The sequence below is a fragment of the Nylanderia fulva genome, unplaced genomic scaffold, assembly GCF_048542155.1.
Source record: "Nylanderia fulva isolate GAGA-0341 unplaced genomic scaffold, ASM4854215v1 Scaffold160, whole genome shotgun sequence".
Lineage (NCBI taxonomy): Eukaryota > Metazoa > Arthropoda > Insecta > Hymenoptera > Formicidae > Nylanderia > Nylanderia fulva.
In genome coordinates this window covers 119,512-135,453 of record NW_028189836.1, presented here as the reverse complement: position 1 = coordinate 135,453, position 15,942 = coordinate 119,512, and the positions used below count along the sequence as shown (strand labels likewise).

Genomic DNA, 15,942 nt, shown 5'->3' with positions numbered 1-15,942 from the left:
ATAAAGATAAACTAAAAATTTTACATTCGGAATATCAAAATTTAACTAGTGAAAAATTCAATTTATTGACACGAAAGGGTGTCTTTTCCATACAAATACATAGACTGCGTGGACAGATTACAAGACACACGTTTACCGCCGCGCAACTCATTTTACAGTTCCCTGACCGGCGACACAGTATCCGAGAGTGATTACGCGCACGCCGAGACCGTCTGGAGCCGATTTTCCCTTCCAACGCTAGGCGAATATAGCGATTTATATTTAAAAATTGATGTCTTGTTATTGGCAGACATATTTGAAAATTTTCGCGACAGTTGTATAAAAAGTTATGGACTCGATCCAGCGTATTATTATACTCTCCTCGGATATACATGGGACGCCATGTTAAAACATACAAATATAAAATTTGAACTATTAACAGACATTGACATGGTAATGTTTGTCGAACGAGGTATACGCGGCGGCCTTAGTCAGTGTTCAAGTCGATACGCACAGGCAAATAACAAGTACATGCAATCGTACGATCCATCGAAACCCTCATCGTACCTCATGTATTTTGATGTAAATAATTTGTACGGATGGGCAATGTGTCAACCATTGCCATATTTTCGGTGGGTCGACGATATATCGAATTTTGACGTATCATCTATCGCGTTCGATTCACCTATAAGCTATGTTCTCGAAGTAGATTTAGAGTATCCGCAGCATCTTCATGACGCGCACATTGACCTACCGTTTTGCCCGACGCGCGATAAGTCGCCCGGCAAGCGGGAGTATAAACTCCTCGCAACGCTTTACGATAAGAAGCGCTACGTAATACACTATCGTAATCTGCAGCAGTGCACGCGCCACGGGCTACGCATAACAAAAATATATCGCATACTACAATTCACGCAGTCAGCGTGGCTTCAAAAATACATCGAACTCAACACACAGTTTAGAACACGAGCAAAAAACGATTTTGAAAAAAATTTATATAATATAAATTGATGAATAACGCGGTATTCGGCAAGACGATGGAAAATGTGCGCAATCATATGGATGTAAAATTATTAACAAAATGGGACGGACGGTACGGTGCGGAGGCAATGATCGCGAAACCAAATTTTCATAGTACAAGCATATTTTCGGAAAAATTAGTTGCCATAGAATTACGCAAACTCGAAGTTAAATTCTACAAACCAATCTACGTCGGCATGTGCATACTCGACGTATCAAAAGTATGTCTTTATGAATTTCACCACAAATACATGTCACCGCTCTATCGTGACAATTGTAGAGTAATGTACACCGACACGGATAGTTTAATATATCAAATTAAATGTCAGGATGTCTATGAAAATTTGAAACGCGACATCGCTCGATTCGATACCAGCGATTACGCCGCGAATAATGTGTACGGTATACCGCTCGCGAATAAAAAGGTGCCGGGTCTGATGAAAGATGAGAATAACGGCGCGGATAATGACCGAATTCGTCGGGCTTAGAGCAAAAATGTATGCTTTGCGGGTGGATGGTAAAAAGGACACTAAAAAGGCAAAAGGTGTCAAAAGTAACGTTGTAGCGCGTAGTATAACATTCGACGATTATACACGCTGTCTTAATGACGAGATTGAAATGACGCGTCAGCAGTCATGTATAAGATCGAAATTGCATAAAGTGTATACCATCAGCGAGACGAAAATTGCTCTAAGTCCCTACGACGACAAGCGGTATGTCGTACCTGATTCGACCGACACCTTGCCGTGGGGACATTATCGAATACCATTGTAAATAAATTATATTGTAAGGACGTATTAATGGGAATTATATATATTTTGTTATATATTTCATATATTTCATATATGTTATACAATATATATTATGTTATACAATGATTGAATAAAATACATTAAATAACATTGTTTTTATGTATCAAAGAGTTGTGCAAACTGTCGAATCCCAGCCATTTCACATAAACCTCGTCACCCCTCCTGCGCAGTATTTTCTCCACGAGGTACACATCCGGATAATTTGCACGATGCAACTCATGCTCGTAAAACGCTCCAGCGATAGATGTCTTGCGATAATCCTCGAGTAGATATGTTACGGGATTAATATGCTGCACTTTAACAATCTTAAACACCTCGGTTGTCCAATTTGGCGTGTATCCCTTCTCGAAAAGTTGTTTGTACTTGCTGACGCGTACCTGATCACCTACTTTGAACTTTGCCGGGCCCGCAATTTTTACACGATTGTACACGGTAGCCAAGAGTCTCAGCGATCGCGGGGGTAACGTCGGCGGGTCGCATACCAATCGTTCGATGCTTGCGTCCGTTGTAATCTGATACGAGACGTGGCAGCATGTCGAACCTACTTGTAAGTACCATTCAGCGTAAACATCTTCCACATGTCATTCTTTAGCGTGCGATTGAATCGCTCGACGACCGACGCCTTCAATATCGAATATGTAGAATAGTGATTAATGTTATGTCTTCGCATAAGTCGTTGCACATCGGCGTTGTAAAATTCCTTTCCGTTATCGGTTTGCATGTTTTTCGGGCATCTCTTGCTATCCCGAATTATCTTGGCGACTTGCGTCAGCTGTCTCGCTTCCTCCTTTACTCTTGAGTGGTACAGCCCACGTATACTTGCTCAACACATCGATGATGGTGAGTATGTAGTGGTAACCTCTGTTGAAACGGGAGTACGGACGCATCTCGACAATGTCGGCTTGCCACAGATCATCGTATCCTCGCACTATGACATGTCTTCGAGGAAAATTTTTTCTCGCTGACGCGTGCAACTCGTTTACCAACTGTCGTCTCTCCAAACTATGTTGCTCGTTGTTATTTTCACTATTCATTCTCGTTCTTTCGGGTTCTTTCGGGTTCGTGCCTCGTTGTTTCGGGTTCGTGCCTCGTTGTTTCGGGTTCTTTCGGATTGAATTCTCGTTGTTTCGGGTTTTTTCGGATTAAATTCTCGTTCTTTCGGGTTCGTGCCTCGTTCTTTCGGGTTAAATTCTCGTTTTTTTGGATTAAATTCTCGTTGTTTCGGGTTTGTGCCTTGTTCTTTTGGGTTAGATTATCGTTCTTTCGGGTTCGTGCCTCGTTGTTTCAGATTCATGCCTCGTTGTTTCGGGTTCTTCGTTGTTTCGGGGTTCGTTCACGTTGTTTCGGGGTTCGGTTCACGTTGTTTCGGGGTTCGTTACGTGTTTCGGGGTTCGTTCACGTTGTTTCGGGGTTCTTTCGGGTTAAATTCTCGTTCTTTCGGGTTTCGTTCACGTTGTTTCGGGGTTCGTTCACGTTGTTTCGGGGTTCTTTCGGTGTTCTTTCACGTTGTTTCGGTGTTCTTTCACGTTGTTTCGGAGTTCGTTCACGTTGTTTCGGGGTTCGTTCACGTTGTTTCGGTGTTCTTTCACGTTGTTTCGGTGTTCTTTCACGTTGTTCGGGTTCGTTCACGTTGTTTCGGGGTTCGTTCACGTTGTTTCGGGGTTCGTTCACGCTGTTTCGGGGTTCGTTCACGTTGTTTCGGGTTCTTTTGCGTTCGCGCCTCGTTTGTTTCGGGTTCTTTTGGGTTCTTTCACGTTGTTTCGGTGTTCTTTCACGTTGTTTCGGTGTTCTTTCACGTTGTTTCGGGGTTCGTTCACGTTGTTTCGGGGTTCTTTCGGTGTTCTTTCACGTTGTTTCGGTGTTCTTTCACGTTGTTTCGGTGTTTTTTCACGTTGTATCGGGGTTCGTTCACGTTGTTTCGGGGTTCGTTCACGTTGTTTCGGATTCGTGCCTCGTTGTTTCGAGGTTCGTTCACGTTGTTTCGGGGTTCTTTCGGGTTCTTTTGGGTTCGTACCACGTTGTTTCGGGTTCTTTCGCGTTCGTTCACTCCCGTCCTTGACCCATTCGAAAATCGTCTTTGACTCGTTTGCAACCTTTTTCACAATCGTTTCTGATCCGTTCGCAGCCGCTTTTGAATCGATCGTAACCGTCCCTGACCTGTTCGCAACCCTTACTGAGTTGGTGATAGCCTTGTATGTAACCTTTAAGGACTTGTTCGTAGCCTCGTTCGCAACCCTGTTTGACATGATCGTAACCTCGATCGTAGCGGTCGCGTTCACCACCGTTTCCAGGTCGTTCACTGCTGCTTCCGGGTCGGTCACTGATGCCACTTATTGTTGTTTGGTAGCACGCTGATAATCCTTCGTAGCTGTTCGTTTGCAACCACTCGAGAATCCCTTCTAGACGTTTCACAACTGTTTGATAGACGTTTCTGAGCCAACCGCTCATTAGATGCCTGTGTCTGAGGTAGTGTTTGGCGCACGCAGAAGCTCTTTTATCGCAGTTTCCAACGCTCGTACATCCTTCTCTAACGCAGCCAGCTTCTCATCTGACTCTTTCTGTTGGACCATCAATGTTTTAAAGCACTCTTCAGGTACAATTTGTTGACGGCATCGGTATCCGCCTCAGGTTGCGCTACACGGCGAATCTTGCGCGATCTCGCGTCATAATCTGTAGCGACGCGACATAGAGCGTTTTTACGCACACATCTTCTCATCAATGTGTGCCAATGATCGCCGGTTGTATCAATTCTCCTCTCGAATAATCCAAATTTATTGATAGACATTTTTTTGCAATGCTTTGTAAAGTGTCACACGATGAACTGAATAGATTGTCGGGAACCTTGTTTAATTTATAATAATGCCCGCTTCCCGCAGTTCCTCGATAATCGACAAGATCTCGTTGTCATGCGCGTTGTTGCCAGCTTGGCGCGAAGCAGTCGAGCAATCGTAGGCGATCCACTAGCTCGTTAGGGTCGTCCCAGTGCACGTAATCAATCTTATTGTCGGTTAGCGTCATAGCGCGAGGCATTCCCATGCCAGATTTTGGGTCGTCCGATTCCACCCGCGTCAACGGGCGCAATTATATATTTGTACTTGTCCTCCTTGCTACCCTTCACACGACCTTGCGCGTCAAAATTGCGTTTATGCACGTTTGTCGTCAATAATATATGTTTGTATTTTTGCAAATCGTCATCCCGGTAATCAGGTCTTTTCTTGAAGATCAACTCGTACAATCCGGGCGTTCCAATGTACCGCGTGTCGCCTATGATTATATTGTCATCTTTGTCAATCGCGAATCGCTTGCTGCCGAGCCGCATTTCATTCTCGCCGAAGTAGACTCCGTATACATTATCAATTTCTTTCTTCTCATCAGCACCGAGGAGAGCGTCCATTTACTTTTGTCCTAATGGCCCCCAATCCTTTCGCATCATTTGTCGACCTTCCAACGATCTTAACCAGTGTCGAAGAGATATTTCGGGCGGGTTACGCGTGGTTTCGAAAACATTTTCGTCTACGAGTGTTTTGGGTATCACAGGTAGTACGCTTATCGGTGTAGATGTTGTCGGCAAGTGAAGCGTCCAATGGCTTCGAAATATCATATTTTCTCTTTTTCAATTCCTCCTCCTCCTCTTTATATCGCTTGATAGTTTTATGTTTTCTCTTTTTCGGTGTCTCCCCCTCATACCGTGTCTCGATCTTCACACCGTCGTCGTCGTCGGTGTTAGGCTCGTTTTTTCACCGAAATCGTCGCGTTGTCGACAATCTTTTGTAGCGGCTCGATAATAGGTTTAAAGTGAGTCTTGACGGCGATATCATCATCGATCTTTCCGGTCTTCAGAGCGCGGTGTTTCTTGCGGATCGATTCGGCCGTCTTCGCAATCTCCATGGCAACCTTTTCACGCTCGCGAATATTATCAGCCATGTCGGCAGCACTCTCTCTAGAGTTTCTCTCGACTGGGAGGATTGTTGGCGACGACTAATGGCTCTGCGGTATCGCGAACTCGTTAAATCCTTTTCTGTATCGCCCGTTCGTAAGCGAGCTGTCCTTGTCTATCACTAGAAATCCATACTTTTGTTGCCAACATGTACGACATAACTCCCCGAAATCCTCATACGACATGTCGGTATTCACGTGATCGTTGTACACGTGCTTCAAATTGGTGGCGTCCTGTTTAAACAGGATTAGCAGGTTCGCGTTGTCGCGTATAAGATGTTTCGGTATTCTCGCGTATGTCTGACAGAGATAGAAGCTGTCGATGCTGCGCGCTCTGGAAAGCGGACGTTACCTCAGCATGGGTTTCCGCTCGTGGGATCTATACGAATTTCCGCTATTGCAGCGTACGACCAAGCATTTGTGGGCCATTAAGACCGCGACTCAACTGGAGAAGCCGCGATATGTAATTTTTGCTCTGCAGACGGGGCGTAAAAATGTCATGTCCGAGGATACGAGTCGATTCGACAACTGTAAATTAACCAACGTGAAACTCTATCTGAACTCGGAATGTTATCCGTACGACGATATGAATCTGGATTTCGATAGAAACAGATGGTCGATTCTGTATGACACGTATGCGCGTTTCTGCAAAAATTATTACGGATACGAGTATCTCGAGCCGAGCCTCACCATCACACGGTTTTTACAAAACGGTCCGTTTGTGATTATCGATTGTTCTCGACAAAACGAATCGGTCAAGAGCGCAACGGTGGATGTGAGATTGGAATTTGAGTGTAAGGAGAATATACCTAATAATACCACTGCGTACTGCCTCATCATGCACGATCGCGTGATCCAGTACAACCCGTTGACCAACGTTGTGCGCAAAATCACCTAAAAATGTTTACACAAATACGCGTGTGAAAGAGGGGAAGGAGGATACATAATCAAGATGATGTGAGATATCTGATGTTAGTGAAGTAATACCTCTCGACTGACTCGCATCGAAGAGATCATGTCCGCACCAACGTTTGTCGACCTGCAAGGATTTATACTAAACAAACGATTTATCGTAAAGGAAGCGGCAATCCTGAGAAGAGGATATATCCTGTCGCACTATTTCTTCGCATGCCCTGTGCCATGGAGCGTGCTTATAAAGTCGGAAAGGCGTCAGGCCTCGTGGCTAACTCAACATCATCACAGCTTACAATGGGAGGATGGAAGGAAATGTTCCATACGGCATGGCTCAGCGCTTGATTACGGCAGCTATCGTTGGCATAAATGAGCAAGAAGACGATGAAGAGTCCTCTCTCGTGTATGTAAAAGGACTTGAAAAGCGGGAATGGCTGGCCGAAATAATGGACGATGCGAGCAGCGGTTTCACCATTGAGACCTTGGATGCCATATATAAAGATGTACCTACATTAAATAAGTTAGATCCCACATATACTCTACGGTGTAATAAACATGTAAAAAATTACGCGTTACAAAATGTATTTAAATTATTCAATTGGTGGTCGGCCGCAAAATCCAGGCTTGGATCCGACGATCATCCGTTTTTTGAATAAACATATTGTTTACATACTATTTTCTTTGTTATTTCTCTCCCTCACCAGATATATATATTTCTAAGAATTTGTTTTACCCCTTCTCCTAATATTTTAAATATTTCTCTTTGTTCCCCTCCAGATATATATTTCTAAGAATTCCTTTTTCCTAATATTTAATTTTATCCCCACTACTTTTAAATATTTTCCTTTATTCCCCCTCCAGATATATATTTCTAAGAATCCCCTTCTCCTAATATTTTAAAAATGATCGTTACTCGATTATTAGTACTTTTATACGATCAGTCTTTTGTCGACTGTTCTGACTGGTGGTTCACTTTTTAATACCCTCGAGAAAAATATTCTGCACCAAAAAAGCAGCAGCATGAATTACTACATGCCGAGACGCGATGAAACGTGCGAGAAGAAATGCGACGAGTAAGTATAACTTTTTCTATTTTATATATTTTATATTTTTTCTATTTTTATATTTTTTATGAGTTATAATTTCTTTTTTTTCCTAATTTAGTTTTAATTTCTTTTTCCTAATTTTTTTACAGCGTTTCGCTGGAGTCTCGTGCGGTTCGTATACTTGGAAGACGATACGCATTGACGACCACGGAATTCAAATTCCTCGAAATCGGCATCAGAGTGGATCCGCCGAGTTACGTGGAGATCGCCATAGGAGATCATCGGGGAAAACAGCTAATACTATCTCTCGAAACGTGGAAAGGACTCTACGAGCAACGTCACGCTATTCAAAATTATTTGAACAATGACTCTCCCAGCAACGATGTGTATAAATTCATAAGTGTCGGGCCGCTAACAGTACGTTTTCACAAGATAAACGACACCAAGCTCATAAGTCTCGAATCGACGGACATGCGCATGATGATGGTCGAATCGACGTTACGTCGTATGTTCGAGCTCGATTCATGCATCGAAATAATGTTCGATCGATTGACGAGGCTCATCGCAACGGTTGATATCAAACATACGCAATTCTCCAATATTGCATCCACTGTAACGAATGCGAGAGAATTGCCGAATGCGATACGCGCTAGCAACGCCTTCGGCATGCACCAACTTGTCGATTGCGAGCTGGTGGCTTTAGTTTTTAATATGTAATAAAACTTTATATATAATTATGTATTAAATATAAGACAAATAAATACTTATATGTATATCATGGTGTACTTTATTTGCGCGCCACCTGTTACATACTTTGCGAGAGAGCAACCACTAGAAAAGAAAGAAACAGCGCGCGAGAGAGAAATCGGATGTGGCGGCGAGAGAGAGATTCGGCGGCTCGCGGCAAGAGAGAGACGGCGAATTAAGACGCGAGAGAGAGAAAGAAGACGGGCTGCAGCGAGAGACGTACGCGAGAGAGAGAAAAAGAGACATACGAGTTTTGAGAGAGACGGCAAAATAAGACGCGAGAGAGAGAGAAAGAAGACGGGCTGCAGCGAGAGACGTACGCGAGAGAGAGAAAAAGAGACATACGAGTTTTGAGAGAGACACAGCGTGAGAGTGAGAGAGACATTGAAATAAGACGCAAGAGAAATGTGAAGGAGAGAGAGAGAAAAAGAGAGAGCTTTTAAAATAATTTTTAATAATTTCTTTATATTTACTTATAATTTAAAAGGGAACAAGAGGTAAAGAAGACATTTTAATCTAAAATAAATACACTCATTTGATAATAATATTTTTTTTAATTTATAAAATATGTGTAAATTTACATTTGTGTGTGTGTGTGTGTGTAAAATTAAAAATGACAAAATATAAAAATAAAAAATATAAAAATAGAAAATAGAAAAATATAAAATATAAAATATATAAAAATAAGGATATAAATGAAAAATAAAAAAAATAAAATAATTTACATTATGGACAATTGGGGTGGCGACGGTGATTGCGACGGTGATTGCGACGGTGATTGCGGCGGTTACGGCGGCGGTGACGGCGGCGGCGTGGCGGCGGTGTAGGCTGAGGCCTAACATCGTACGGGTCTGGTAGAGTGAAAAGCTGCACCAGACCCCAATCGAGCAGGTCAGCTTCGTCGTCGCCTCTAAAAAATGCGTCCCAATCCAACATCTCTGGAACCATTATTGGAACGTATGGTTCATCTGTAAACATAACAATTATTAATTTAAAAATATAACAATTATTAATTTAAATATATAATACAATATTATAAATTTTATTCTTACCGCCCCAATTTTCATACACAGGTACAGGATCCGGCTCGAACAGCCACACCAGACCCCCATCATATAAATCACCGTCATCGTCTCTTAAATATGGGTCCCAATCCCAATCACACATATCTGGAATCATTATTGAAATGTAAACATAACATTATTCATTTAAAAATATAATACAATATTATAAATTTTATTCTTACCGTCCCATTCGTCATCCCCTATCCATTCTTCAAAGTCATCATCTGAATAATTTTCCCATTCTGCATCCCTTAATATATCATAAACCAGGTCCTTGATCACCCAACAACAACAAATAATACAGAGGGCAAACTACAAAAAAAATATTAATATTAATATATTTTTTCCTCCACTATTAATTAATATTTTTGCACTTAAAAAGCACTACCATTTTCGTTGCAATGTCCCGATACTTCGTTGATGACCGTTCGAAACTTTATGATTGCAGAGACAGCCCTGCTCTCCACAGGCTGTACCCCACTTAAAAAATCTTCACAAAGAACTATATCTATTTCAAAAAACATTCCAAGTGTCGAATGTTTACATCTCACGTTCGAGAGAGCCGGCGGGTCGCATCCATGCAAGAGACACGTGGAGAGGCGCGCGCTCTTCCATGCATATGCGAGAGAGAAAACGAGCCGCAGCGGCGGCAGCGCGAAAAAGAGACGGTGAGAGAAGATGCAAAAGAGAGAGACAGCGCGTGAGAGAGAAAAAGAGACATACGAGTTTTGAGAGAGACGGCGAAATAAGATGCGAGAGAGAAGATGTGAAGGAGAAAGACGCGAAGGAGAAAGAGCTTTTAAAGATAATTTTTAATAACTTCTTTATATTTTCCTAATATTTAAAAGGGAACAAGAGGTAAGGAGGACATTTTAATCTAAAATAAATACACTTATTTGATAATAATATTTTTTAATCTATAAAATATGTGTAAATTTACAAAATTTGTGTGTGTGTGTGTGTGTGCGTGAATGTGTAATTATTTATAATATAAAATTTATAAAATTATAAAAAGATACAAATATAAAAATATGAAATTAAAATTATATAAAATAAACATATAAATAATATATAAAATTATATAAAATATATATATAAAAAAAGGCCGTCGGAGGCGAAAGAGGTACGGCGGCTTGGGATTCACGCCTGGATTCAGCGGCGAGAGAGAGCCGGCGGCTCGAGGTAGCGGCGAGAGAGAGAGCCAGCGGGCCTGCTGCGACTGCGAGAGAGGGGTTCGCGTTAACCATCGCTGTCAGACTGTGCCTCGGCATCTGCACATAGAAATATAATAAATTATTATACTATTTTATAGATTTTTTTGGTATTTTAATATATATATACTTACAGCCTTGACAGATTGGGCACAAGTTGGCCAGGAAGAGTACGAACACTCTTTCCAAACAATCGATGCAATAAAGATGCGGTACATCCCTGTACCGCATCGTCACGTGCCTGTGCGTTAGTGTAGTTGCCGCGAATCTTTCCCTGTTTCTCATGAAACAGGGAATGCAGATTTTCACTGACCCTCCTGGTGAGACGTATGCTGTTATAACGCATACCCATGTTTCTTCGTCAAGGGATGCAACTGCTCGTACATCTAACGTACGCGAGTGGCACGACTCCCGAACAGCGTTTTCGCTTTCGTACCCATCGTCATGCAAATCTTCTTCCTCCTCTTCTTCTTCTGCTTCTTCTTGCTCAACAATGGGTATGACATCACCTTCCATTTCTTCTATATCATCTAAGATGATATTCACCTCCCTGTCGTACACAGGGTCGTACATCTCGGCGTCGCTGTCGCTGTCGCTGTCGGAGATCGTGATGACCTCCATCTCGTCATCAGAAACGTCGATTGCAATGTCTTTTTCCATTTTTTTTTCAACACGCGTTTACACAATTATGATACAAGTCAATGAATTTTTTCCGCACTTCCGTAAATAAGTATAGCCACTAGACTTTTTTTCACGGACTGGTCAGGGTGCTGTCAAATCCTGGACTGGATGATTTTTGAGAGCGCATAGGTCCTCAATATATATCTCGTTCAGCCCTTTGTGCTTCACATGCGATCGAACTTATCTCAGAAAGAAAGATGATCGGTCATAAAAGAGCAGCCGCTGCAGCAGTTGATTATTGTTTTGTTTACACCTCGTGAAAATATGTCTTGACACATTTACTACAATCCTCTCTTTCACGCGTGATAAAACTTATCTCATAAACACTGCTATACTCTTCGCATATATTGTACACCTATTTTATCACAGAAAAGATAAATAGGCTGCCGACAAGAAATCTGGCGATGACGACGATGGCGGTGGTGACGGTTCTCTCATATCTGACTCCTCTATTTCTTGGTCCGAATCATAATCAGATGATTGTGTTTTGCATGATAATGATGGTGAAGGCATATCCATGTCGGCAAAATAAAGGTTGTCCACAGTAAAATATTCTGCGCAATTTTTGTAGCGACGCTGATAACATGCGACTCGCTTGTGTCGTTTAGACGATCTGGTGCATTTGGATAACCCACCAGTCACTCTTAAAATGTCTTCGTGAATTTCTAGGAAATCGGCAACATCTCTTGTATGCGGTTTTTGCACACCAAGTTCGCGATTTCTTACGAATTGCACAACCGAAGTCACCGCTTCACGTTTAAAATGAAACGGGTCATCTTTTTTTTCATCATAATAGCATTCATCGAGATGTCTATACCATCTCTCAACATTCTCAAAACACCTCGAATGATCTTTTACCGCGTTCTCCATTTTTGTAAAAATTCACATGTACTTCACAGAAATAACTACTTTAATTGCACACTAAACTTTTTTTTTCACAGCTATTTTTCCTTGAAGAAAGCGTGCGCTCGCCAGTGGTACTATGGCCCGGCAGCGGCATCGGTCCTCATTATATATCCCGATCAACCCTTTGTTCGTCAACGTACGAACGAGAAAAATTTAGATGACGTAAATTTTCGGCGCTCGTTTTGTTTATAAATTCCTGCAGCCGCTGGTTATCGGCGCTGGTATTTCTTCCTAAGATAAACAATAAAGAACCGCCGCTTATTGGGGAGGTACCGCGAAAGTGATATACAATCCCATGCAAAAACATGTCGCAGGCCGCAAGCGGTGACACGTTTGCCCTGAAACTTTACCCACTGATATTTCTTAGAAATATACGTATAGATCATGTATCAACCCCCTTGATTGTTGGCGTATGCCAAGCGGTGGCCCTTCTTAAAATTTGATTATCTTAGATTTTCAGAGAACTGATTGTCGGCGCTCGGATCCAAGCAGCAGCCCTTCTTAGAATTTAATTATATTTCTTAGAAATATACTGATAACGTATGGGGGAAGAAACGCAACCCCCTTGATTGTCGGCAGCGGCAGTCCTTTTGTAATAGATATTGCTGGAATGTTTATCTTATCTTTTAATAAATATCGCTGGAATGTTTATCTTTGTCGGCAGCGGCAGTTCTTTTGTAATAGATATTGCTGGAATGTTTATCTTATCTTTTAATAAATATCGCTGGAATGTTTATTTTTTGTTTATAAACATATAAGGTAACATGAGCTCCTTATCAGGTAACCTGAGCTGATAAGATAAGCTTATCTGCTGATAAGACCCCCCGCCCGCGTGACGTCATACCCCCTCGCCCCCGAATACCCCCCCCCGCCCCGCACCCCCCTCAGAGGACCTGGTCTAGAACCGACCTAGTATTCCTACTTACAACTACATACGCCACACGCGCCGTATACAAGAGAAGAAAGAGTTCTTTCGGAACAACTTTTTTATTATTCAGCTGCTGCATTACGTCGCTTACGAAAGGCAGGTTGCAATTTTCCTGCAGAGAGAACAATTAGAAGATGGCACGAACAATATAACACGATGCCAGGATTTTGTGATTTTATATTTCATAAATTGCAAAAGAAAATCTCAGAGATACCTGGAGAAGAAAGAATTTGTGCTTTAAAATGGGATGAAATGTATATTAAATCGTATGAAGAATATTCGCTCAAGCTGGATCAAATAGAAGGACTCGTCGATTTAGGACCTTTAGGAAGAAAAAATGAAAAAGCAAAATGTGTATTCGTTTTTTGCTTAGATAGTATAAATGCGCGACATCCATGGCATGGAGGGTGTAATTCTTGTTCCTCGATTAAATTTTTTAAAATTACTTTCTTACTTTTTTTATTTGTTTGCTTTCTACATTTTTGCCGAATTTTCAAGCGAAACTTTAAGCATTTTATAATCAACCGTTAGCATATTTTCTTCCAGGAAAATGTATGAAAACGGAAGAAATAGTAATTTTAGTAAAAGAATGTTTAGATAGGGTGATCGAAACAGGGGCCGATGTGCGACTCGTAACATGTGATCAAGGCACACCTAATCAGAGCGCTTATAATCAGCTCGGCGTGGATTCGGATAAGCCATTTTTCATACATAATGACAAAACATACTACGCGTCATATGATTTTCCACATTTAGTAAAAAGATTGGCAAGCTTACTAAGAAAGCATAAATCTTTGTATTGTGATGGAAAAGTAATTGCATCATATACTGATTTTGAATTAACATGGTCTATTGATGATGCTGCAAAAGGAGGCTCAAATTTATTATTACATATTACACTAGCACATATTTATCCAAATACTTTTGAAGCCATGAATGTAAAAAGAGCTTTCCAATTATTTAGTAATAAGTTTGCAGCCGCAATAAGAACAGCTAGCTACGGAAAACAATTGCAAACAAATACATGGGAAGCAACGGCAGACTTTACAGAACGTATGAATAAAATAATTGACGCCTGTAATTCTTATAGCCTTAATGTTAAATTTGGTGGTAAACGACTATTATCCTATAAAAACCCTGATATTGAAGATTTATTAACAGATTTTGTTAGATGGTGTTCAAGATGGTCCACATCATCAGAAAAAGTATTGAAGATTCCTTGTTTAAAAGGCTTTAGTTTAACAGTACAAGCTATTCTCAAAACATATAAAGATTTGGAAAGACAATATGAAGCATTCGAACTTGCTACTGGATTATGCAATCAAGATTCCGTCGAACATTTATTCTCTAAATTAAGACAGCGCGGAGGATTTAACCCTAATCCTACAGCAAGAATGGTTCGTCTCTCTTTTAGACATATACTCTGTACAAGATACATTCAAACAAGTGAAAAAGGCAATGTTCAATGCCCGGAAACGGAAGCTCTTATTAATCCACCGAATCAATTTGTAAAGACAATGGAAAATTACTTGAGTGAAAATCATACTGTTATACAACATGATATTGAACCTGATGAGGAATTGCTTATGGAAGATACCAGAATTCTCGAAGAATACGATAATATCGAAGATCTTGAAAATATAAATCCGCTTAACTTTTATAATCAAAATGTTATTGCATTTTTCGCTGAATACGTAGCACGACGAAGTATTGCAAAAACAAATTGCGATAATTGCCGCAATATTATGATGAAAACGCCAATGGATCATGCGACGGAAAATGAAAAGTATATAGAATTTAGAGAATATCCAAACATAGACGAAAACGCTCCTGCTGTGACAAAATTAATACGACCAACAGCTCTATTTACCAAAGTGGTTGAAACACAATTAAGAGCATTTAATCAAAATTGGCAAAATTATTGGGCTTCCACACAAATTTTGAATAAAATAACGAATGAATGCGTAGATTTAACAAATAAATTGCATTCTGGATGGTTCAATAAAAACGATGTGTGCTACAATCATCGACTTGAAGCGCTGAAATATATGATTACCGTAAAATTGTATTCTCGTACGAGATACAATAATCGTGCTAATACAAAAAGCAGCGCATCTTGCAGAAAAGTTAAAAACTTCTCAAATAAGTAAGATTTAGATGCAATAATAGGAAAAAACTAAACGAATATACTGTCTTGGACATCATTTTATATAATAAAGAAAAAAATGAAAACAATAAAGAAGGAAAAATAAGTAACAATGAACAAAAATATCAAATGGACAAATAAAAAGATTCAAAACAGTGCAAATTACAAGAGGATACAAGGTAAAATAAAAACAATAGCAGGTATGTTCAAACAGAAAAAGGTATGTATGTAAAAGCCAAATAATGCAAAACGTATATTTATAAAAAAATACAAAAACAAAATCTTGTTTAGTAACAAAAAATTTAAATATGTGAATGAAGCATTTTCTCTATAAATTGTTATTATTATTTGTATCTCTTAAATCGTCATTGCAGGAAGAAATACTTAATGCAGCAAAATATGATTTGTCTGAATATATTTTATAACCGAGCATATAACACATATATTGTTCAGATATAAACTCTGTTCACAAATTATATTACTTTGCAGTAGATATTACTTTCAAAAATAATGAGAAAAAGAAGCATGAATTTTTCAATTTCCTAGAAGATCGC

At 40.3% G+C, this 15,942-nt stretch overlaps 2 protein-coding genes across 2 annotated transcripts; both read left to right on the top strand.

Annotated features, from left to right (window-relative positions):
• Nucleotides 1–6,964: 6,964 nt before the first annotated feature.
• Nucleotides 6,965–8,141, top strand: LOC146723909 (uncharacterized). The gene is made up of 4 exons (XM_085480942.1): nt 6,965–7,216; nt 7,584–7,732; nt 7,855–8,091; nt 8,138–8,141. Exons 1-4 carry the CDS (start codon nt 6,965–6,967, stop codon nt 8,139–8,141), a joined length of 642 nt encoding a protein of 213 aa, XP_085337068.1.
• Nucleotides 8,142–14,636: 6,495 nt separating this feature from the next.
• Nucleotides 14,637–15,392, top strand: LOC146723908 (uncharacterized). The gene has a single exon (XM_085480937.1). The coding sequence runs from the start codon at nt 14,637–14,639 to the stop codon at nt 15,390–15,392; it is 756 nt and encodes a 251-aa protein (XP_085337063.1).
• Nucleotides 15,393–15,942: the final 550 nt, after the last annotated feature.

Bases quoted from the DNA above. Each gene is read 5' to 3' on its own strand.
- LOC146723909 (XM_085480942.1), top strand. From the start codon at position 6,965: ATGGAAGGAAATGTTCCATACGGCATGGCTCAGCGCTTGATTACGGCA. The intron at 7,217-7,583 runs GTAAAAAATTAC...CTCGATTATTAG, and splicing joins CTCTACGGTGTAATAAACAT to TACTTTTATACGATCAGTCT. The intron at 7,733-7,854 runs GTAAGTATAACT...ATTTTTTTACAG, and splicing joins TGCGAGAAGAAATGCGACGA to CGTTTCGCTGGAGTCTCGTG.
- LOC146723908 (XM_085480937.1), top strand. From the start codon at position 14,637: ATGGTTCGTCTCTCTTTTAGACATATACTCTGTACAAGATACATTCAA.